Here is a 23,177-nt window from a genome sequence, read left to right as displayed (position 1 = left end):
CGGGACGAAAATTTGAGCTTCTAAAATGCACTCATATTGCCAAGGGCATTAAGCTACATTTGTAGTTCAATTTTCAGGATCATTGATAGAAGCAAACCGTTCTAAATAGCATTTTATCAAAATATGCATATTTAATTAGATAGTCATGCCTTAAGTGGCCTGAGGAATATAATTTTGAAACCTGACAATTTTGCAAGGAAATGGCCAATGCTGGTACCTCGACATCGCAATGGTATTGCTCGTGTGTCAATTCCAATGAATATAGGTCTGCAATTGAAGTCAACGACACACTGGTCTCTGATTTCCCAGCACCGCTCGGAGACGCAGGGATTGAAGTTACAAATTACATCAGGAATGCGAGAATACAGTCCGTTCTTTCCTATAAAAAGTTGAATAAAATTGGCTGAGAAATTTATAGTCTGAATTATGGCATGTTTGGGTGCACCATCCACTAGGTTGCTGTGACCGAGATGTGGAAATCCCTCGAATCCCTTGTTTAAGAAAAGTATTGCTTGATCTAAAGATTACTACGTTACATAAATGTTAGAGTTCGCACATCTACTTCACCGGAATAAAAATGTTGAGCATTTAACGATTAAGCGTTTGTAGATTACTCTCTTCAAAATTAAGAAAGTACTAAATATGTAGTACGAGAGAGCCTCCCCCACCCTCCCTAGATCCGTCCTGGCCTGACTGGACTCCCTTGATAACGGTGCTTACAAGATGCGCTTATTTTGACGTAACCACTTACCTACCTTTGCACTTTGGGAGCATATTGCCTTCGGCGTCGAAGAAGACCGGGTTGCAATCAAAATTGACAATACATTTTGCTGCTGGTTCATACAAACAGCCAACTTCTTCGCACGGATTAAACTCGCAGAGTGATTTAGGGTCTACTTTAGCAACGTGAATACCTATAGCAAATTTAGAGAAATCAACTTAGATGAAAAAATTCTAAGGTAGTAATGAAGAATGTTCACTCTGTCCAGTCTTTTTATTGCAGCCGAAAAACTCTGTTATCGAATGTTCCAGCACGACGTTAATAATAATAATAATAATAATAATACTTTAATTATCCTCTCCCCTTGTAGGGCTTTTCAGGGATATTGAATCTAATTTAAATGAGACATAACATGGTTAAGAATCCGAACAGGTCGGATGCTAACCAGTTGGCTAAGTGAGGCCGAGGATTGGACTCGGGACTACCGAAAACAAATCCAGCTAGCGGTCAGACCGCGAATTGAACTCGGGGCCCCCGAATTTCAAGTCCAGCGCCCTTACCGCTCGGCAACGCCGCCTCCTATAAGACTACGAACTACTCCTATAAGACCACGACGTTCCCGTGCTCTCTAAAACAAAACAAACAAGCAAAAACGGTCCCGCACTAAGCTGGCAAGCTTCCAGTTGCACGCTTTTTGATATTTCGTGGACACCTCACGCAAAGGTCTTATGTGTAATGCCCACCTCTGATGGAAGGAATATTGAATAAGGGTATTTTGCAATGTACACTTACCCTTGAGAATATTTATACACTTAATGTTGCCGCACGATCTTGTTTCTTGCATGTCACTCTGATTGCACTTCCTTCCTCCATGTCGAGGTTCTGGATTGTTGCATTGACGATAGCGCTTGCTCACCCCTCCTCCGCAAGTCCTTGAACATTGGCTAAACTCTGACCACTTACTCAGACCACCGTTGACTAGAAATAGACGCAGTACATTTAATTTATACATCGGGAGTATAGACACACGTGGAGAAGTAACTCGTGACGAATCCCTAAGAACGTCTGCGTAGTAGGTTATCTATAGGTTTCTTCGTAGAGATTAGTAGAATGAAAGTCTGGCAGGCACTTTATATGAGGTCTACTTCATACAAGGTTTTAGCTGTACATTGTCCCGAAGACATGTAATGTTTCATCGTGTGTAAAATGCGAAATACAGTGGCATATGGTTAATGATACATACATACCTGGACACGGCTTATTCGCGCATGTTTCTTGCTGCTCACCGCCGACCTCGCATTCTCTAATCTCGCGCGAACCATTTATGCATCTGTACTGAGTTCTTCTTCTAGTGGCTTTATTGCCACAGGACGCTGAACAGGGTGACCACTCAGACCACATAACTGTGAGATTCCCTTTATCAGACGCTGTCAGTAAAGTTATTAGTATTGTTTTAATGGTTGATATTCCTTGAGTTGTGTAACATGGAAATAATCAACAGTTAACTGTGGCCAGATTGTAAGAACGTCGTACGTGTCATTAAACCTTTTACCTCGAACGTTGCCATCGACAAAGTGGAAAAATTCAAATTTCTTTTCGTGAAAGGCTGAAAAGCGAACAATAAGATATGAAATTGATGCCATAAAAGACTACGTAGGTGACATCTGAATATTCCACCGTGGGATTTATTATCGACAGAATAAAAAGGTTTAAATTCCCTTGCATAAAAAGCCCTGGGCCTTTAAACTATAAAAAGGCTTTTTTTTCCGTCTTTTTTAATCGAAGAACTCTACTCCTACTTGTTCTTCTCATGCAAACATTTAATCTTTCGTGGACCAACCATCTCTTAAAACTATATTGCTTTTGCACAAGAGTAATTTGTCACTAGTAGGCGCAGTACAATGTACACTATAGCCTGATCCCGAAACTCAGACATTGGACGTAAAGGTGAATTTGCATCGTGGAATCATGGCTTACCTTGTTCGACATACTCAGTCAATTCAACTTCATCCGGTCCTAGTTTTTGCACCAGGGTTTGCGTTTGAGAATATTCTCCTATAAGATCTGCTTCTTCCTGGGTGGGTATATTCGGGTTAACGTCATTTACATCATGATGCATTGTTAGTTTTGGAACTGTTGGGCGTTTTGTTATAATCACGCTGTTCCCACCTTTATTTTGAAGCTTTTTCGTCAGTCTGAATAGTGGACGACTCCCAAACGCGGAATCATTATGCGAAGCATTCAGATGAAGATTACTGGAAGTCTCTGGCTTGATTCCTTCGAACTTGGGATGTACAACAGAAGCTGCAAGAACAGCTAATGGGTTAAAACTGACTTTTTGATGACACCCAAGTTCGTTTTGGTGCTTCAAATGGTGATTACTACAGTTTTGAATTTTTGTAGAATTCGCTACATAAGACATGCTTAATGCTACACGGTGTTTTGAAGAGTGGTTAGCTGGAATTTGCGTTTGTCCGACCTCTGGTGATTGCTCATGTAGACGAAAGTTCGTTATTTTGTTGACTCTTGTTTCCTTTGTGACACCCTGTTTTTCATTCAAAGGTTTTTCCCCTTTTTCTTTTGAAGTGGAAGAACTTTCCTCCTGCTGTTTTCGTCGTCCCTCCCACAGGTGTTTTTGATTGTCATTACCGGAATCTAACTTTGTAGTTGCAAGGTAGTCTTTGAAGAAATGTTTGATTTGATCGGTAAGGAAGACCGAATTATTAGAACTCAATTTTTGCTCACACCCATTCTCAATATGTTTCGCGGCACCATTTAAGTTGACCGAGCTGCAGTTTGGATGTGTTTTAGAATTCTTTGAATAAGCCATCTTTAGCTTTAGAAGTCGCGGCCTCTTAACTTGAAAATTTTTAAGAAGCAACATCGCTTTCCCAGCTTCTTTGTTCTCCTGATTGTGGTCATTGTCTTTATTTTTCCCTGTTTGATTTGGCTGAGCAATCTTTATGTCGACTTTTCCATGTGGAAACATGTACACCTTCTCTGTGTGATTGTGCACCTTTTGCTTCTGTTCAAGTTGCCCTTTTCCAAGGTTTGTTCCGTTGCTATTATTCCCATTCAGTATTTGTTTATATACTTGGCTTTGTTTTTCAAGAGGCATGTGATGTTGTGGTCGCAAATGAGGATGCTTCTGTTCTCTTAAGAAACTCCTCAGTCTTTCGAAACTCAATGTCTTTATAATGTCATTTCGCAATTTTTCAAGCTCTTTTTGGCTCACATTTTTCATCAATTCAAACAGGCCGAGTTCAAAAGCATTATCAATGTTTTGATGTGCGCTTTTCTGTTGCATTTGGTGAGGTACTACTTTTTGTGCATGTTGCTTTTGGTTTTTTATGGCTCCCTGTTTTCCTAGATCGTTATGATGTTGCCGTTGAGTTGACTGGTGATGTTCTCCCGAGACGTTAGTCCTCAGTCGTTTTGAGTGTAGTGCTTTCAAGATGTCGCTCTTTAGGTTATCAAGTTCTTTTCTACTAACATTTTTCATTAACTCAAAAAGACGAATCTCAAGAGCTCCCCCTTCATTTTTAGTCAAGTTTTCCTCTGTCTTAGAGGAAAACTTGATTCTTTGAGTCTGCCTGAGAATCTTTGAGTCACTTTCCTTTAACTGAAGTTCTTTGCGTTTACTTGCCGTTTTCCACCCGCTGTAAATCGATAGCTGGAGCCGTTTTCCCTTGTCATATGAAGGCGAGCGAGAAGTGTTTGTCAGTCCTATTACGTTTCTCATGTCATTTCCATCGGATCTGTTAGCCTGGAAAAAATTTAAAACTCTCTGCATATTTTCCAAAATGTGCTTGTCGCTTTTGTTTGTTGCATTATTTCTCCTCATGGTTTTATTTGTATGAGTCACATTGTTTGATCCGAGGTTATTATTTGTATCATTAACTGGAAAATTGAAGGTCTTAAAGAACCTTATTAAATCGTACAAATGTTTCGTAATTGTAGGATTAAGTCTCATCATCGGTGTGGCCGACGGATTAGTCAGGTTAAAAGCAGACGTATCTTTAGTATCATGGACTACCTTCAGAGCTGGTAGCTGATTTGGTTTGCTATTAGAATTGCGAGGATTTTCTTTAGAGGAATTGCTGTAACTAGAATTCTGCGGTATTTTTGCGAGGTCTTTTTTGTTAGTATTTTTATTCAGTTCTACGCTATCACTTCCTTGGGTTTTTCCGCAATTGTCTTGCAATCTCAGTTTTTTGGTACAGTTCTTGTCAATTTTCTGCTCAGCACCCATAGAACCAACGTGAGTTCTGTTGTAAAGGGTTGTAAACTGCATTTCAATTGGCTGCTGTGATCCCGTCGTGTTCGCCGAAGAAAGAACTTTCACGCTGACACTATAATTGCTTTTTGGTTGATATTGTTCTTTTGATTTTGATTGATTTTTCCCTTCTGATTGAGGTTTCAGTGGCAAAATGCTCCCGTTCTCCTTTAAAGGTAAATCCTTAGACACGTTGACTGACTGTGGTGCATCGGATAGACTCTTGGACGTTCCTTTGATAGTTTTCGTTGACCAGTGTGCTTTCTTGCTTGTCCGGGGTGGGCTAAAAGTAATATCCTTCTCAGGAATCACGCGAATCAGATTAGACGATTTATCTAGCCCTATCGTAGAAATGAACTTGTCGAAATCGTCATGGGCGCTTGACACATTGCGCTCCTTATTTCTGATTAATATCCCTTGTTCACCAGGAATGGAAACCCTTGGAACTATCATTGACTTGAATGTATGTTGTCTTTTTGCACTTTCTTTTGTATTTATGTGAACGTTTTGCCGATGAAGCATCAGTGGGGCATACAGGTTGTTTCGTTGAGCCTTATAAACAGCCTCCGGAATGAAAGAATTGTTGCTTTCCAGAGAGGATTTTGAGGCTTTTCTGTTTTTCAATTCATTGCTACCACCCTGAGACTCATTGTGGTCGGTTTCGTCCACAACTTCAACGAGTGATTCAGGCGCTGGCTCAGCAGGTAATAAATCAAAAGGTTGAGCTTTGTTGTCATCTACCACCTCTATTACTTCTTCGTTCGAGACAGATGGCTGATGGTTTTCATTTCTTCGAAACATCAAGTCTTTTGAGTCCATACTTTTTTCAACTTGGGCAAAGTCTTTTTGGCCTATTGCAATAGAATGAAGAACAGCATAGAAGACCCCCATAGTTAGATAAAACAAGTACGTCTACTATCTACCATTAGCAAGTGTTCATATGACTCAAACCAAGGTCAAAAATGGTCAAAACGTTTTGTACTTGATCCAAAACTTTCTATAGGGTTGTTAATGAAAAGGCGTTTTCCTCCTGTTTGATTCCGCTCTCACTTTGTTCTTGGTAACTAAAATAACGTGACGAGACACGCGCAGCGCGCTCACCCACGCGATTCAACCACCTTCTCGTTCTTCTATTTTGAATGGGCGATAGAATGGGACGCAAGATCCCTTTGCAAGAGATCTTGGTTACATTTTAGGCTGTAGTAAAGGATTCGCAGCCAAATATTGTACAAAAATACCTTGCATTTTGATGGTTAAAAATGTACATCTCTACGCTCACTGGAAAGCATACATTTCTGGTCATTATAAGCTGCTGAAATATTTCTATGTGAGTCCATTATTGCTGAACTTTAAACTTAAACTAAATTGAAACGTGCGACGTCCTGAACGCTTTCCAGTTCAATAACCTATCGAAAAAATTTTGATCAGTAAAATTCTCTCTAGTTTATATTTAATTTTGTCAAGGCAAAAATTATCTATCACACCTGTTTTAGGCGGTCACTTAGGCAAACCAACTCTCGTAACTTCGATAATGAATATTGAGAGCAGCACTTGAAAAATAAACGAGGAATTACACCTTAGATTACAAACGTTGGTCTTATCCTACTAAGTGCTGTGTCTGTATTTTAATATAAACGTTTTGCTCAGTATGTCTTATTTCAATCTTGTATAATTAAATTTCGCAAGGCGAATTAGCAAAACAGGTGTAACATAATTAACACTTGAATTCACTTCAATATGTACCTTCACCTTGCCGGCCACCTCCCTTGCAGTTTGTATTGACACATAGCGTTAGAACAATACAAATCCAAATGCCTTTAGAGTTGTGATTTCCTCCCATTCTCTTCTTTCAACCCATTTTTGTTGCTGTATCCTTTACGAGAACAGTGTTGAATCACAATATAAGCGAGTGAGTAATCTTTCGGCGCGCATGAGTGGATTTTAATTGACGTAGCACCGCCTGACTGAGCGTAGTAAAAGAGATGAAGCGTAACAGGGTGTGTATTAAGGTACCACGTTAGAGAATAAATGGTCAACCTGCAGTATAGTCGTACCTCCACTAACGGCCACCTTTTCTTTCCGTTACCACACCACACACACCTTACGGTTGGTTTCTGTGTTATTCATGGTTGAGTTATCTATTAAAATTTCATACGTTTATAATATCGTATGACATGTATACAACAATGATGTTGATTGAGCTTACTGTAGCATGAGATTCGGGGAGTGCTCCAGGGATCATGAATAGATCGTTTTAGACCTTGGTCTTACTCCACGGGTTGTAAGCCAAGGCAGGTGAAAGCAAATATGCCTCTCTGCTGGACACCGTCGGGTTTTCAAACCTCTGTACCAAGGTGCTGTCTAAAGCTTAAATGCTGTTCACGCAGATCATTTGCAATTTCAAGTTAAAACATCTTGACATAATCAAGAACTGTTCATGAAGCTGTAACTAAAAACGCACAGGAGACCCAAACTAGCGGTATTGCATCCTTCACGAACCCGCTTGTTTTACAATTGTTAACGCCTACGATATATGATAGTGTTTTGTCTTTAAATAGTCGGGAATCCCTTATTAGTCCTGCCGAACTGCATTATTTATAATATCCAATGTCATAAAGAATTCAACCAGTCATCGGTAAGCGCGCAAACTTGAAAGGTGCGGGTTAACTCGAAAAACGACTTTTTCCGTTATAACCTATGATGTAAAGGTTTAGTATTCATTTTACGTGGAAGTTATGCTGACTCGTCCCCAGTCGTCTCTCTTGAGAAAGGAGAGAAGCGCGAGGGGTGATGGGAAGGAGGAAAGGGGAGAGACGACTGGCAGATCCTGTTTTCAAGGTGGCGGACGGTGCTGAAATTTTAAATTTGGAAATAGGCCGTTCCATCGGGCCTATCCTCGTTCCCATCACCCCTCGCGCTTCTCTCCTTTCTCAAGAGAGACGACTGGGGACGAGTCAGGGTTATCCTGTAGTTGATTCGTGTGTTATCCAAGACTAAAAGGTTCTTCGTTGCACAAGACGAACTCGTTGTATATTTCATGGTATTCTACTCGAAACAATTGCGTGTACAACTATTGGGCTAGGTTCACACTAGAGGAGATTGCTTTTTAGTATAAACGAATCCGAACATCCCAATTGTAATTAATCTGGGAAAATCAATGAATCCGGAAGAATATCCTTAAGTATAAACCGAAGTCTTTATACTATTTCGTTGTCCTGTCGTTTTCAAGGCGGAAACGAGGTTCCCAGATTAAAAAAACTGAATAACAGACTTTAGATAGCGCAATAAATTGCCGTTTTATTTACAAAAATAGATTAATTATCGCTTAATGTCAATATGAAAATCGAAGTGTAGTTATAATCGGCCTTTAGAGTAAAACGAATCACAATCAAAATGTCTGCTATGTATAGTGCAACAGCCCGGCTAGCTCAGTCGGTAGAGCATGAGACTCTTAATCTCAGGGTCGTGGGTTCGAGCCCCACGTTGGGCGTCTTCTCTTTCTATGTGCGCTTCAAAAAAAACAATTGCACAAGTGCTTTTCATTTTTATTTTAAACATGATCAGTTTTGTTACCAAGGTGATCAAAAGCCGTTGAGACGACTCACAGTGTTCTTTTTTTTTGCCAAGAAATGCAAAAAAGAAGAGTAAGAATCAGCTAGAAAGTCTGTCTACTCCGGAGCTGAGGTCTTGGTTACTATGACCATGTTGATGTTGAGTTGTTTAGACCTAAAATTGTGAAAGGAAAGGCGGATCTGTTGAGAAAATATTATTGAGAATTTCCAATTTGAGAACTGTTAAAAATATTTGGTTGTCAAGGAGATTATTTACGAACAGGTCAAGAGATGCTCAAAAAAGGAAGCCAAGTTATCATTGGAGCATGTTCAAGTTGATGACAGCTAATTTTATCCAGTGACTGCTTAACGAACATATTGTTCAAGAACCAAATGACTGTGACCTAAAAAAATATGTAATGCCGTTAATTCTTTAAGGATAAAAGTTTCACCACTGACTTCAAAAAGCAAACAAAAATCCATCAAAACTGCATGCCCACTAGAAGCAATCATCGTGCTGCGTTACCGCATTCTTACTGAAAAGTGGGCTTTGGATGACTTTTCTCAGAAAGAAGAATGAATCTCTAAAGAGTGCTTCTTACGGTAATGACTTGACTGTAACATCTGTAACACCGTACAAAATACAATATTCAGATGTATGGAGAGTACAAAAAGCTCAGCCTGGCTCCAAAGTGAATACATTGTTATTCCGGGAAACGATCTATTAAACATTCAACCCAAAGTTAGACTCTCCCCCTACTGGAATTGTAAGGGCAAGCATTGGGAAGGTAACTGCTTTGGAACAGTCAAGACGATATAAAAGGTTGACCGAAACCAATAATAATAGTGTTCGTAAAGGTTTCATAATTTCCATTATTAAATTTGTCCATTTTGCAACCTTTCTCATCATGAACCAACCATGAAGTGATTCAGCTTGCAGTCTCTAACCATCGCTTATGCTTCGATTTCAAGTGCTTTGATTTTTTCTTAGGATGTCTAAATCTGCTCTTCTTAACTCTTTTGTGGGTATCCTTCAATTTTGGAGGTTTAAATCTCAGCGGAAATTTACTTCGCTTTTTGTTGTCATCGGTTTCGTTAGAATTGTTGGCATCAATGTTGTCATCGTCACCATCGCTATTTTCATCACTGGCGTCTTCTTTTGAACTGGCAAGTTTGTCTTCGGTTTGTAAACTTTCATCATCATTATCATCGTCATCATCATCATCTTTGTTATCGTTAAGTTTTTCTTTGCCTCTTAGCTTTGACTTCAACAACTTGGCTAGAATTTCATTATCGCTATTATCTTCGACACTCTCAACCACTTCCCCACTATCCTTTGACTTTTGGTTATCATCATCATCATCTTCATCATCGTTATTGTTGGATTTTTCACGGGTGCTAAGCTTTGCACTACGCATCAATTTTCTTAAACGTGCGCCATCGTCGTCAGCATCGTCTTCATCTTCAGCATCAGTATCTTTGTCATCACCGTTTAATTTTGAATCCACCAATTTGCTTAACTGATCTTCATCATCGCTAGCATTTCCTTCCTCCCTGACTTGCTCCCCCTCTTCATCGTCTTTGATAATGTGGTGACGAGCTAAATAAGAGGTGATAAATAAGAACGACTTTTCTGACTAAAAGCTCATAGGATGATATTGTAACAAATTATAAAAAAGTGTAATAAATGTCTTTGAAGAAACAAACTTTTCGGGCATATAACCCTTCTTAGTGTTCAAGCTAACCACAAAGTCCTACAAAACAAATCCAAAGCAAATCTAATTACTTTTCATACAACAAGAGGCAGTCATAAACAGTGTTACCTCGCTCCTTTTTATCCAGCGAAATAATGGAACTCATTAGCTGATTAAACATGAGACCCCTCTTTCTGCGCTACTATTTTTTGTTATTGTTTTTTTAGCCTGAGAAAACAGCCGACAATTCACGACTCCCCCACTGGTTTCCCGGCAAGAGACGTCTGAGACAAAAGCGCAGAAATTCCATAATGATGACGTGTTAGTACCCAGATCTGGGTTTTGCTTCCGATTGGTCCTGCCGTGAAAGAAATTTGCTTCAACCCTATCAGAAGCAGCACTACCCAAATCTGGTTAGCGATACGTCATCTGTGTGGAATTTTGCACTCGCGTCTCAGACGTCATTTCGCGGGGAAACCTGTGGTGGCGCCGTTAAATGTCAGTTGTTTTTCAGGCTATATTTGTTTGTTTTATAAAAATCAGAACTAATTCCTTAACACGCCCAACCTGGGCGAGATATTCCACCGTTAGTGCGAAATTTCAAACATATAGATTTACTCAGTTTAATTCTTTTTGTCTACAATTTGATGACTGGATGCTCTAAAAAGAGCAGAGAAAATTTCCCAGACTTTCAATCCGGATTTTAATTTAACGCTGAGTTAGCGCTAATCGGCCATCGAACAACTGGGTCCTGCTGTGCGTGTTATAAGACCACTGTCATCCTAACTCAGATGACCAAATACCTTTACTAACCTCTGCAGCCTTTTGTCTTCTGGTTATAGGCATTGACGAACATTGATTTACAAGTATGGTCCACAAGACAACGTGCTGTGGGATCCGAAGTGCAAGTGGCTCCACTACAAGGGTCATAACCACAGATATACCTGGCTGGGACCTTGAATACACCTGTGCAGAAAAACAGAATAGCCTACCAGTGAGTGTACTCCATTTTGTGTGGTGAATAGTGGGATCAGGATAAGATTCTGAGAAACTGCTTATGCACCTCTCCCCTTACCCAACATTTTGTCATAAATTAGAAGTTAGTGTTAGCGTTGTATTAGGGGAGGGGTAGGTTAGGTAGGTTATTTATATATACCTTTGATTTCTTTTAGTTAAAACATTCAAAATTATGCAGTTTTGTGGTGGTTGGGACAAAGTAAAGTGATGCACCTTCCTCAAATACGTCCGGCTAGCTTATTCAATAGAGCATGGGACTCTTAAGCCTAACGGCAAGGGTCTAACCTTTTCTTTTTTTGCTAGTAAGTTAACGAATGGGCTGAAAAGAGCTTTTGCAAATGATTTTCATCTTAAGCCTATGTTTATTGTTTCTGTATGCGCGCAAAGAAGATATAACAGAGATCTAGTGGATCATTTTCTCCTGAAGTGACCGCCTTCCGCCCGGCTAGCTCAGTCGGTAGAGCATGAGACTCTTAATCTCAGGGTCGTGGGTTCGAGCCCCACGTTGGGCGTCCAGCTTTTTCCTTCGGCCACTAATTTGTTTTTTGGAAGTAAAGGAATGTGCTGAATAACTTACGGAAATGATATTTTGATCCTTCTTTTATGGTTGCCTTTTTGTGCATGCTTGCAAAGGAGACATAGACAGAACTTTTGGTAAGGTGAAGCAGGATTATAGGATCGGGTACTTTCGAAGAAACTGTAGTCCAGTAAATTATTTGAGATTGAACATCCTATAATTCTGCCGCAACTTGCCAGCACAACAGCGCCCGGTTAGCTCAGTCGGTAGAGCATGAGACTCTTAATCTCAGAGTCGTGGGTTCGAGCCCCACGTTGGGCGTCATTTTAATACCGTTCTACCGGTTTTTCTTTATTTGCGCCCCATTTGTCGCCGGTCATATCATTTTAGAACGCGTTTATATCACGAATTTCCAGTGTTAAAAGCGGAATGTTTTTCTCCCAAGATTCAGATGAATTTTTGCGTGAGTGCGAGCCTGTTTGCCTGCGGTGATCAGGCCTTCCCATTCCCCGCGACTACTGCCCTCTACCCAGCTACTCCGCGACAAACGTTTTGTTCTCCGTTCACCGCTTCACCGTGAAAGCCTTATTTCCAAGGTATCAGCGTTAGCTAAACAACCACGTCTTCACCTAATTGCGTTCCAAAAAAAATGTTTACCTAAGACGCCTTCGACCCTATCTCTGATTCTGTATTATTATTTTTGCTACAAATAATCATACCTTTGCATTTCATAATCTTTCCAAAAGCATCAAGAAACACGGGATGGCACCTAGTGTTGACAACACATTTGGCGGCAGTACCTTGAAGACAGGTGGTATACTTGCAGGGATCAAAACGACAAACCGTTTGAGCATTTACGTTCAGGTAAAGATTATCGCCTGTTAGAAATAATGGGAAATGCTTTCAGTGCTTAATAAAGGGCGGTAAGAGTCGTTAGACACTTGTCTTCTTGGGACAACCTTTTCTGTTATCCCATCTGGCTCGCTAGGGCGCGAGAGCGCGGGTTTTCCTCCTCCTCGCCTTACGCCTACCACAGATATGGCCCTCTGATTTACTTAACAAAATAGTGAACTTACGCAACAGGACGGGAGAGGAAAGAAGACGCCAAACTTTGTGTGACAAACGAGACAATAATTTTGTTTGAAATAACTTTTCACCAAACTTCACTTTCCTTTAAACAGATCTTTTTGTAAAAGACCAGAAAACATTGACGTTAATGAAGATCACGACAAAACACGCAAGTAACAGCCTTGTCGCCACGCGCATGCGATTTGCCGTCCTCTTCTTCCTGCCTCTGTTGCGTAAACTCACTAATATGATTACCGAGGCGAGGTCGTAGACCCCGTACCTATTCTTCCATCTAAACATCTCTTGTTCCCTAAAATTTAACCATAAACCGTTAAAAAAGGTTATTTTTTACCGTCAACCGTCAAAAAGGTTTTAGAAGGTATTTCAAATCTCATTACTTCAGCTGGTCTTTAAGGGATTCTGGCTCCTGAAGAGTCCCTAAACTGGAAAAACCAGCTCCCGTATTCTCGAAAACACTCACTTTTTAGACATTACAAGACCACACAACTTGCCCTTATCCGAAAATATTTCTTATCCGAAAATATTTCGAAATTTTGTGAGTGAAAGGCCAAGACTCAACCTTCAAAACACAACAGTTAGTATTAATTTATACAGAGGTTAACATTTACTTAAACTCTTGGTCAAACTTTCCACTTAATTCAGTACCCTCAACTGTCAAAAGCTCTAAAGTTTTATACGTCAACCGCCAAAGCCATTGAGACCCTCGAAATTGATTTATCTTTAAACAAATTCTGTTAACTTATTGTTTAAGGAAATTAATACGGAGATCAGTCTGGAGAATTTGTATTTCGATATTGGAGGGTCATAAGCGGACATCTCTCCTAACTGGACACTTTACTCACTGGGTAAGAAGGTTCAGTCGGTCGAACGATGTTCTTCTGCATTGCACTGCTGCAAAGTCCTGTTGGTTCTTATTAAAAGAAATTGCCTTCTCTTGTTAGACATTGCAATGAGCCGAAAACCAACTTGAACATGCTACATGTAGCACTTCTTGGGCTCAACCGAATCGAATGTTTTCCAGCCAAATTAATTGTTGAAACACGGATAAATATAAAGCTCATTTACTATACCAACACGCACACTATTTAACAAATTGTTCTACATTAACAAATCCAAAGTAATATTTCCTCCTGTCAAGGTTGGCTTCTTTGAAATTCAAGACAATAGTCAATGAGCCGGCAGCCGGTAATTTTGCCGCTTTCACTGGAATATTTGCCGCTTTATCAACAATTAGGTTTAGTAATATTAAATAAAAGCCACACAAATTTAGGCCAGCTACTATGGTTATCCTGCCTTCTATTGAAAAAAATTTTGATTGGCATGGTAGTTTTTGTTTTATGCTTTTAAGCCAAAATAAACCCATCCCATTCAAATACGCATATATATGTAGTGTTGTCATGAAGAACGTGTTTCACGCCCAGCAGCCCTTTTCGCCTTTCTCCTCCGTTTTGACCACCTTCTAAGCAGGCTACTTTAAAAACTGAAATTGTTACTTAAAACTCCATTAACTGTATCCTCCTTAGCTGAGAGTGCTTGGCGAGATCATTATGAATATTTATAATATCAGCGCCTTTCATCACCTGAATCTTTTACCAAATGTATACTTTAAAGTTGAAAAGATGTTTATGGATGTGCCCGGCTAGCTCAGTCGGTAGAGCATGAGACTCTTAATCTCAGGGTCGTGGGTTCGAGCCCCACGTTGGGCGCCTTATTTTTGCCAAAAAAGTTTACTTTTGTCGTGTACTATTTTGCTTTTCACCCACTTCAGCACTCGATCTTGACATAAAGTGGCAAACGCAAAATTATTTTGAAATTTGGAAACTGCTTTCATTTCTGGTGCAAAGGGAGATCAGTTCATTTGTGATTTCAAGCGGCGCGCATGAAGCATAGTTATTATCTCTTTCCTCTCCGCTCTCTTCCCTTCATTTTTACTTTTTCTTGTCAGTTTTCAGACCTCATTGCCGTAGGATAAGTTTTCTCGAAGACATTGTCAAACCATAAGTGCGCATAAGGAAGGGACTAGATTTTCCGCGTTAGAATATGTCATTTGAATCACATTTTTTATAGCCCCGCATTGGTTGTGTATCAAAGTCTTCTTTCAGCTCGAAAAGGTATTTATATTATGAAGTCCTCACAAGCGGTTTAGGGATCTTGCTTCAACATATGGCCGGTTTAGAGTGTCTATGAAGTTAGTCCCCAATAGGTTTTTCGTTGTTTGAATCCCGAGATTCGGGATTTCAAAGCAAAATGGGGTGAATTTCGGGATCGAAGGTATGCACGGGATGCCACATCGGGATTACTGGATTGAGGGAAAATTTGGGTAGGGATGACTGGGCTAAAGAACCTTAATGGGAACCCACGATGATTTCTGTGCAACTTCGCCGTTAAAATTTAATCAAACGTAGCTCACTCACCTGAGCACTGTGGAACCTTTCTTTCCTCAGAATCAAAGAAAACCGGCCTACATTTAAAATCACTGACACACGTTGCGTACGGTAATAATATGCACTTTGCCACTGCACAGGGATTATATCCACATATTGTCTGAGGGTTTATATCAACTATAGAGTCTTGATCTGTAAAAAAATGGAAAAAGGTAAACCTTAAAAGCAAAACTACCGTGAGAGAGTATTGCATAGGAGATGCAATGGGTGATATGTTCACGTCTAGGTTATTTTAAGCATACACCTATCTTACAATGTACGTCACCCCAATGAGACCACCTCAACATGTCAGTCACAAACTAAATCATTTATCGTGACATTTGAAGTTACAAAAGGTTGGTTATTGAGTTAAGAACTTGCATATATAAGAAAAAAAGCCAAGAGTAAAACGTGTCTCACTACGCAAAACATTCATCACTTTCAGTTTTTTTTTTACCTGAGATCATTGAATGTGGCATGACTTTGAAATCAGACTCCTGTGCAATTACCCAAGGTCATTAACCCACGTTTGAAAGAGAGAGTATCGAGTATTTGAGCTCCTGTTTTTTTGGGGTTTTTTTTGTTTTTTTAAGCTGGTTTCGGTATCCTATTGAGGCTCTCGAAAAACCAAGCTAAAACTTAATACGTTCCGTCGTTGTACTCTTTTATTAACTAATGTGTATGTTGTAGTTAGTTTTTTATCTCAGGTAATTTTTGTTTTTCTTTTGTTTTTGGGTATAGTAATGTATGCTAATGAAATGGAAACAAAGGAGAAATAAAAATTACCTGAGATAAAAAACACATTAGTTAATAAAAGAGTACAACGGGGACGGAAAGTATTAAGTTTTAGTCTAAGAGATATGGTTGTGAGGCATAGTTTTGGTGTGAGGAAAGGAAGGAGAAATCAGAGAAATGAATGAATTTAGTGTACAAAAGAAATCGATTCTCGAAAAAGAGAGGAACGTACATAAGTTCTGTGAAGAGATCAGACCTTGATTAGACGATAATAGTTTTCATTTGAAAATACTGAAAGGTTAAAACGGATAGCCGGGGAAGGAGTCTTACGTGCCAAGAATTGGTGTATGATTTGATACGACAACACCAATTGCTGGTTTGTACGTGTGACGGCTGCCATGTTCGTGGTGAAGAAAAAAAGCATTTCTCTCCTCTGGTAATCTCATGTAAATTCTTCGAGAAAAAATTCTATTGTGTTGACCACCAACATGGCCGCCTTCTCACACGGTTGCTAACCAAGGATACATGTACAGAGTACAGTCTCACTGATCACAGTACCTTGGCAGCGCCGGCCATAGCATGGTTTGGCCTGTTTGTGAGATCCCTTACAGGTCTGTCCACCGTTCGCCGGTTTCGGGTTGTTGCAATAGCGGCGTCGATGCTTCATTCCTTGTCCGCATTTCTGAGAACAATGGCTCCAGTGGGACCAAGATGAGAAACCTCCATTCACTGCAAGCGTCAAGAAGCGTAACTCACAAACTCTTTTTCTAAATCCCGTTAAGGGATTTCCATATTTTTGTGTCTCACTTGGAATTGAAATTGAATACAGGGAACGTGACTAAACTAGCTATTTATTTCGCCGCATACATTTACTCGCCTTAAGATATGACTGATCTAAACAGTCTGAGGAACGTATTTCAAAGAAAGGTTTCCTTCAGTTTTTACGTTCCAACGCGAGAGATGGCGGCTCTGACCGTCTCTTACCCTTGCAACTACCTGTTGCGCGAATCCGCATGCACATTGGGTTCTTGGTTATAATTGCTACAACTCAATCTCCTTTTCAGAGTATGTGCCTCCCTTGTGCCAGCGAGAACGGGTGCAACCTCATCGTTTCAGCCCCAAGTTTAACATGTGCAAAATGGTATACAAAACAATGCATTGCTCGATAGCACTTGAGTTCGTGTCACTTCAACAGTATTTCAAGAAATGATTTGAATGGGTTCTGTCAGTCAATACTTTTTTGAGGAGTTAGCTCTGTATTCTTGTGAAAACCGGGTATGCGTTATGTTTCAGTACAATTGACTCTTCTACTTATTGATACAAAAAACTAACAAACATTGCCTTTGATTCTTGTGTTATCTGTGCCTGGCCATCCCATTGTAGTACCGGTAGGCATTTTAACTCAGTCTTTTGTTTGATGAGATGTACATATTACTATGACAGCAACAAAAGAAAAAGTACGCAAACCTGCACATTGCTTTATTTTACACAATTTTAGTTGAAATCTAGGTCCTTCGCAGTTTTTTCCACCATTCGTGGGCGCTGGGTTAGTACAATAGCGCTCACGTGATCTCAGCGCCGTTCGACCGCACGCATCAGGACAGGGGGACCATGGCGTCCACAGCGTGAAATCTCCATTCACTAAAAAGTAGAAAGACATTTTGAGATAATCGACCAAAAACTGTTCCTGTGGAACAATTTGTTATCAGATCTGCCCGTCTCACTCTCCGCTTTCAAACTCGTTGAAGACCTTCCGTTTGAAAATCGCGTTTAATTGTACAACCAACTTAAACATGCTTCGCAGTATAACATTTTACTGCGAAAGAAAGCCGTTTCCTCTTTTTTGCGCGCTGTTCGTTTTTTTTAATAAGAGAAAAGAGTGTTTTTGCGTTGCACACAAACAAGTGAAATTAAACCTCGGTCAGTCAACCCCATGTCCATCTTAGACTGAAAGGTGTCTGCCTCACGGCGAGTTTACTGAGTTAAGGCAAGTAAGTGAAAATAAGCTTAGACCAGTTAACCACCTTTCTTGGGGAAATATCAGTCCCCGAAAGTTTAACGAGTGAAACTGAGCTCACACCAGCCAGCCACCAGTTCCTACTTTAAAGAGGTGTGTGCTTTAAAAGATAGATAGCTAAGTTACGGTCAAGTAAGTGAAATTTAATGCGACCACAGCATTCCTCGCAAAAAGGTGTTCGGTCTAAACCAAGATGTCTGCATTCAGTGAGCTAAATACGTCTGTTGTATTAAAAGTACATTTATCTTTTGCTTCTGATATCAGTTTCTACCTGGAATAGTTGCGTCGCCTTCTTTGTTTTTCAAAAATTCCGAAATGTTGGCCAAAGCGTTCGATCCTGTCTCTTTTTGGTCACTGGGGACCTGGGCATGTCCACCAGGAGAGTTCAAGTTTTCCTTGTTAGAGTCCCCATCGTTTATGGCTCCACCCACCTGGGGCGGGTCCTGAGTGACAGCTGGGTCCTGAAGCCGACTTAGTTCATTGATCTCCTCGTTGTCTCTTTCATCTAGAATAAACAGTTTAAAAGTACCTTAAGGAAAAAAAAATAACCATTCTACCCTTGCGAATTGGGTCTTTCAACCGAGGTTTCAGTTAGGATTTTTTTTTTCTAAAAGCTTTACTGGGTAAACGTACTGTCGAACCTCCCATAAGCGACAAGCCAAAATGTGAAGATTTAGTGGTCGATTACGAGAATCGACAAACAATGGTTCTCTTCCGAGAAGAAGTCCTGACACATCTAAATTTTGTAAGATAATTTATTACATACAATTTCTATGTTTCGTGTAAGTATAGTTCCATGTTGTTACTGAAAGTTCTCGTTACAGTCTGAGCGGCGTAGTACATACCGTGAACAGAGACAACATCATACGTCAAGAGATCGCTAACGAGACGTTAAAAACATTGAAAAATAATAAAACCGTTAGGCCATAAACTGGTCGCGGTGGCTTATGAGAGGTAGTCGTTTACTAGAGGTTTTGCTTATGGGGATTTGACTGGGAAAATTTGAGGTTTTTGGATAATTGGGCGCTTATGGGAGGTGGTCTCTTACGAGGGGTGGTCGCGCACGGAAGCTCGACTCTGATGTACAAAACCAGACCCATCCGTCCAATGCGATATTAGTATAGTCCGTATCGTTGGAGTGAAACCATTGTGATCGTTCTCACTGCCAGCCTCCATAGCTGGTTGTTGGAGCGCGTCCGATAACAGTAAGATATGTACGGAGGGATTATCCAGTGAGCATATTAGTTTAGATCAAGGAAGGATAAAAAGCCTTTTTCCCCTATTCTTCGGATGCCTTACGTTTCTTACTGTTAATAAGGCGTCATCGCTAGTACTTAAACATCTTTTGAAGTCACCAAGAGTCCAAGCATCAGCTAAACTTCCCTAAAACTGATTTTTTTCTTCATTTTCATTTAGAAAGATTCCACCAACCAGCTCCAATAATCCTTTAAATCTATAATGTTATCACAAGACTAATTTTGCACTAATCATTGACCCAATTATTGTACTGTATCTAGCTACATTGCACTTACAAATTGACGCAAAGGAAGGTTAGCGTAACTAAGCTCGAGAAACAGAATCAAATCATCTTGGTCGACATCGCTCCACAGTCAAAGCGAAACTTTAAACAATTTCTTTGAATAAGTCAAGTATTGTGTCTTTGTTTTTATAATTTACTTTATTTTAATTTCATGAAACAAGCATCTTTTAAACCAAACAAAAAAGAAGAAAAAAGAAACGTGCGCCCAACGTGGGGCTCGAACCCACGACCCTGAGATTAAGAGTCTCATGCTCTACCGACTGAGCTAGCCGGGCGCTTAATGGCCCTTGGATTAGCGTTTTGACCAGTACTTCTGGCAATGACCTTTGCTGAGAGCAGAAAAGAAAAACACCAAAAACCCACTGGTTTGATTATTTGCGCGGGGATTAGATAGCGTTCAGCCGTTCAACTACAGTCGTGGGAATACAATCAGCAAAAACCTCTTTTTAACCGTAATCCTTGTAATAATCCTTGTCGAACCTTGTAGTCTTACATGTGCCTTTATTAACCAAGCTACAATTTGCATAGAGGAGATGCGCGTAATTTAGAATTTAGGAAATTTTGAATATCATTATCTTTGGATCAAAGAAAACTGTCCGCAGTATAAAGCTGTGCGTGCACCTAAGAATAGGTTAGTCTGAAATTGTTTTGGCGTATATTCATCGTAGAACTTTTTATCCTATCGACTCAAGGACCTATGAGTAAAACATATTTGCCTCTGATCTTTTAAGCGGTACAATTGGGCGCATTTGAGGGCTGTTAGGGTTGAAATCGGAGGACTGAGAAATTTTGCCATGGTGGTAAAACATTTTGAGGGGGTTAGAGTGGAACTCCGGCGTGTGTCGAGTGCTTTCTGTAAGGTTATTTTTCAGATAAAAAAAGGTTCTAAGCTAAGCCCTTTTCTTTATTGAAGTCAGTTACTATGACAAAAACCTTGAGTTCCATAAAGAAGAAGGAAAATGGGCAAAAACAAAATAGGGGAGTTGTAATGGAGGTGGAAAGAAAGGAACAAAGTCTCAGTTGCCAACTGTCCCTTAGAGTGCGCGTTCCTTTTAGTTCTGTTTTACTTACCCTTTGTTTGCTGCTGCCTCTTAACCAGCTCTTTTTCCCCATCAGGGATCAAAGATTCTATAATGGAGGAAAAATCCTGGGCAGGTTCTGAATGGACAAGGAAAAATATTCATGAATTCGTGAGTATTTTCATCATGCAGAGTATCTATAATTTTGTAGATTAAGACTACGTTCGCACGAATTTGGTTATTTTTGAAACCGTAAACTATTTTCCACGAATGGGCGCTCCCTTCACACGAAACCTGTCAATCCGGTCACCGATACCGCATTGTTTTGAAACCGCCCTTCAGAGCGGTTTAAGCCCCGTCCACACGAATCCAGGTAAATAAAAATGTGCTGATTTGTGTGGACATGCCTAAATCCACTTTTGAGCCGGCATGTTAAACAAATGAAAGTTGCAATAAGGTGAAAACGACACTCGTATGATTATAGACCCGAATTGGACTCAGTCTCCACTCAGTCTTATTACCATCATTAAATTCACTTTTGAGCTCATAACTGAATTTTGCGATCAGGTGAAAAAGACGGACCAAATTTAGCATTTTTTTTTTTTTTTTTTTTTTTTTGACATGTACTAGAGAATCACAACGGAAAGGTAACTTATATTAACTTCAATCCAGACTGATTTCTTCCTGAGATTTAACTGACCAGTTGCCAGGGGTTGCACTGCTCATTTCCTATTTTAAAATTTCTCAACATGAATTTGTCGTTTGCCGTTTAACTTTTGCCGTAAACTTGATTCTAAATCTCTCTAAACTCGCAGGAGCTGATAAAGTTTCTGCGCGAAAGTTTTTAGCTTTTTAACTCTTAAACTTAACAATAGTAAACACTGCAAAGGCACATTTCTTAAATTTGATTTGCGACCAACTCTTTCACCTGAACTGCAAACGTAGACACAAGTGTGCATGTTCACGCTCTGGAACGCTGTTCGGTTCGCCTCCGACTTGACGGCTGTTTATACTATGCTTACTGCAGACATATTTTCCCATGACTGCAAATTAACTGATAAAATAACTAACTTGTCAGTTAAAGAAGTGAAGTTTTTTTTTTTCACGTATAGAGAGTTGTGGACAGTCTTTAAAAGCTAGTTCTCACAATTTTGTTGCGACGCATTTATCGCCGTGCGTTTCGCTTACTCGGTTGCACTGTTTAAGCAAGGAGCTTATGAGAGATATCTCTCGTATCCAACTCTTGCAGCAGTTAGATCAATTTATAATTTCAACTTACAATTACATTGATTGAGTAAAAATTAAATTTATTGCCACAGCTTACCTGCCACAGACGAACTGTTCAACTCCGCTGAGATGTTGTTTAGAAGGGCAACAGATGGAAAAAATACGACCACCAACACGTTACGAATAAACATAAACTTCCCCGCTTTTTTCTTGTGCATTTTCAGCGCCTCTACAATCAAAAAACGGCATTCCCCATCTACTAAGAGAAAAACACAGCGAACGAGATCGATTGCTGCAAAGGGCAGGGACGTCTAGAAAATGAAACTTATCTAAATCCAAGATAAAATAATTCGCTATATTTAACAACAAGAACAGGTAAATGTCATTTGGGTGTAATTGAGGAGTACACTGAGCTGATAGTCTGACATTTAAATTTAAAAGAAAGGCATAGATGACTGAAATCAAACTTTCTGTTCCTGCTGGGCAAGAACCAAAACAACACTTTTTAAGCTATCTAGTTAATTGGTTTTAATCTCGCTAATGTACAAACAATTCTTATATGGTGTACAATTTACCTTGGCAGTTTAGCGGACTACAGGTGTCAACAATATCATCTTTTCCTATCCAATGAAAAACGGGTTTGATAAAAACAAGGAGGATAAACACACAAAAATGGCGACATAAAAGGAAAGATTTCACTCGTAATTTTAGCGAAAGATTTCGTCTTCCGTTAGGATGCTAAATTTCTTTGAACTGACATCACAAATTCTCTGACCCGAATAACTTTAGAGAATTAGGCAGGTCAGTGCTATGGTTGGTGTTTATGTCGTGAAACCAATCTGCGTGAAATTGCTTTTCACGGTCGTCTTGATAACTGATAGTCACTAGTGAGCCTCAATGCTTGGACGCCCTCACTTGGTTTGCGCATCTGTGCTGTGAATTAACCTTATTATTGCCTACAGCTCACTCAGTCCACCCAAAACAAACTTCATATAAAATCCCTACCTCTACAATACAGAAACCTCTGTAATGCGGACACTTGACTCTGCCCCTTCGTTGTCCGTGTGAAATAGGTTCACAATAGCTTTGAATAACTTTTTATGTAAAAAGCATTATTGAAATAAGGGCAGTTAAGAACCAGGCAGTTTGTTATTGACTCAATTACAATCAGTGCTAAAATTTGGTATCAAGCAAATACCCAATCATTTTCTCCACTCAACCCTTTTTAAGAATTGAGTGCTTTAGGGGCATGTTCTTCGTTGCACCCAGTTATTCGAAACTCGCTCTAGTGACAAACCAATCTCCTTTTTCCCACAAGATCCAAAATTAAGAATCTATTTTTCGTGGAAAA

The 23,177-nt window shown here is 39.8% G+C and overlaps 1 protein-coding gene and 5 non-coding genes across 6 annotated transcripts; 4 read left to right on the top strand and 2 right to left on the bottom strand.

Annotated features, from left to right (window-relative positions):
* Positions 1-8,274: 8,274 nt before the first annotated feature.
* On the bottom strand, positions 8,275-22,785 carry LOC140952202 (uncharacterized). The gene is made up of 9 exons (XM_073401623.1): positions 21,924-22,785; positions 20,652-20,738; positions 18,312-18,545; positions 17,491-17,664; positions 16,582-16,752; positions 15,280-15,441; positions 12,496-12,654; positions 11,056-11,208; positions 8,275-10,148 (listed from the first exon to the last, which is right to left on the bottom strand). Exons 1-9 carry the CDS (start codon positions 22,042-22,044, stop codon positions 9,478-9,480), a joined length of 1,932 nt encoding a protein of 643 aa, XP_073257724.1. The 5' UTR covers positions 22,045-22,785; the 3' UTR covers positions 8,275-9,477.
* Positions 8,415-8,487, top strand: Trnak-cuu (transfer RNA lysine (anticodon CUU)). The gene has a single exon. It is a non-coding gene; the product is annotated as a tRNA-Lys (tRNA).
* Positions 11,699-11,771, top strand: Trnak-cuu (transfer RNA lysine (anticodon CUU)). Its single transcript has one exon. It is a non-coding gene; the product is annotated as a tRNA-Lys (tRNA).
* Positions 12,025-12,097, top strand: Trnak-cuu (transfer RNA lysine (anticodon CUU)). The gene has a single exon. It is a non-coding gene; the product is annotated as a tRNA-Lys (tRNA).
* On the top strand, positions 14,499-14,571 carry Trnak-cuu (transfer RNA lysine (anticodon CUU)). The gene has a single exon. It is a non-coding gene; the product is annotated as a tRNA-Lys (tRNA).
* Positions 19,783-19,855, bottom strand: Trnak-cuu (transfer RNA lysine (anticodon CUU)). Its single transcript has one exon. It is a non-coding gene; the product is annotated as a tRNA-Lys (tRNA).
* Positions 22,786-23,177: the final 392 nt, after the last annotated feature.

This window comes from Porites lutea, chromosome 11 (assembly GCF_958299795.1).
Source record: "Porites lutea chromosome 11, jaPorLute2.1, whole genome shotgun sequence".
Taxonomy (NCBI): Eukaryota; Metazoa; Cnidaria; class Anthozoa; order Scleractinia; family Poritidae; genus Porites; species Porites lutea.
This window is presented reverse-complemented; position numbering and strand designations above follow the sequence as displayed.

Bases quoted from the DNA above. Each gene is read 5' to 3' on its own strand.
- LOC140952202 (XM_073401623.1), bottom strand. From the start codon at position 22,044: ATGCACAAGAAAAAAGCGGGGAAGTTTATGTTTATTCGTAACGTGTTG. The intron at 17,665-18,311 runs GTAGAAACTGAT...TCTACTTTTTAG, and splicing joins AGGCGACGCAACTATTCCAG to TGAATGGAGATTTCACGCTG. The intron at 11,209-12,495 runs GTATGATTATTT...TTTTCTGCACAG, and splicing joins AAAGATTATGAAATGCAAAG to GTGTATTCAAGGTCCCAGCC.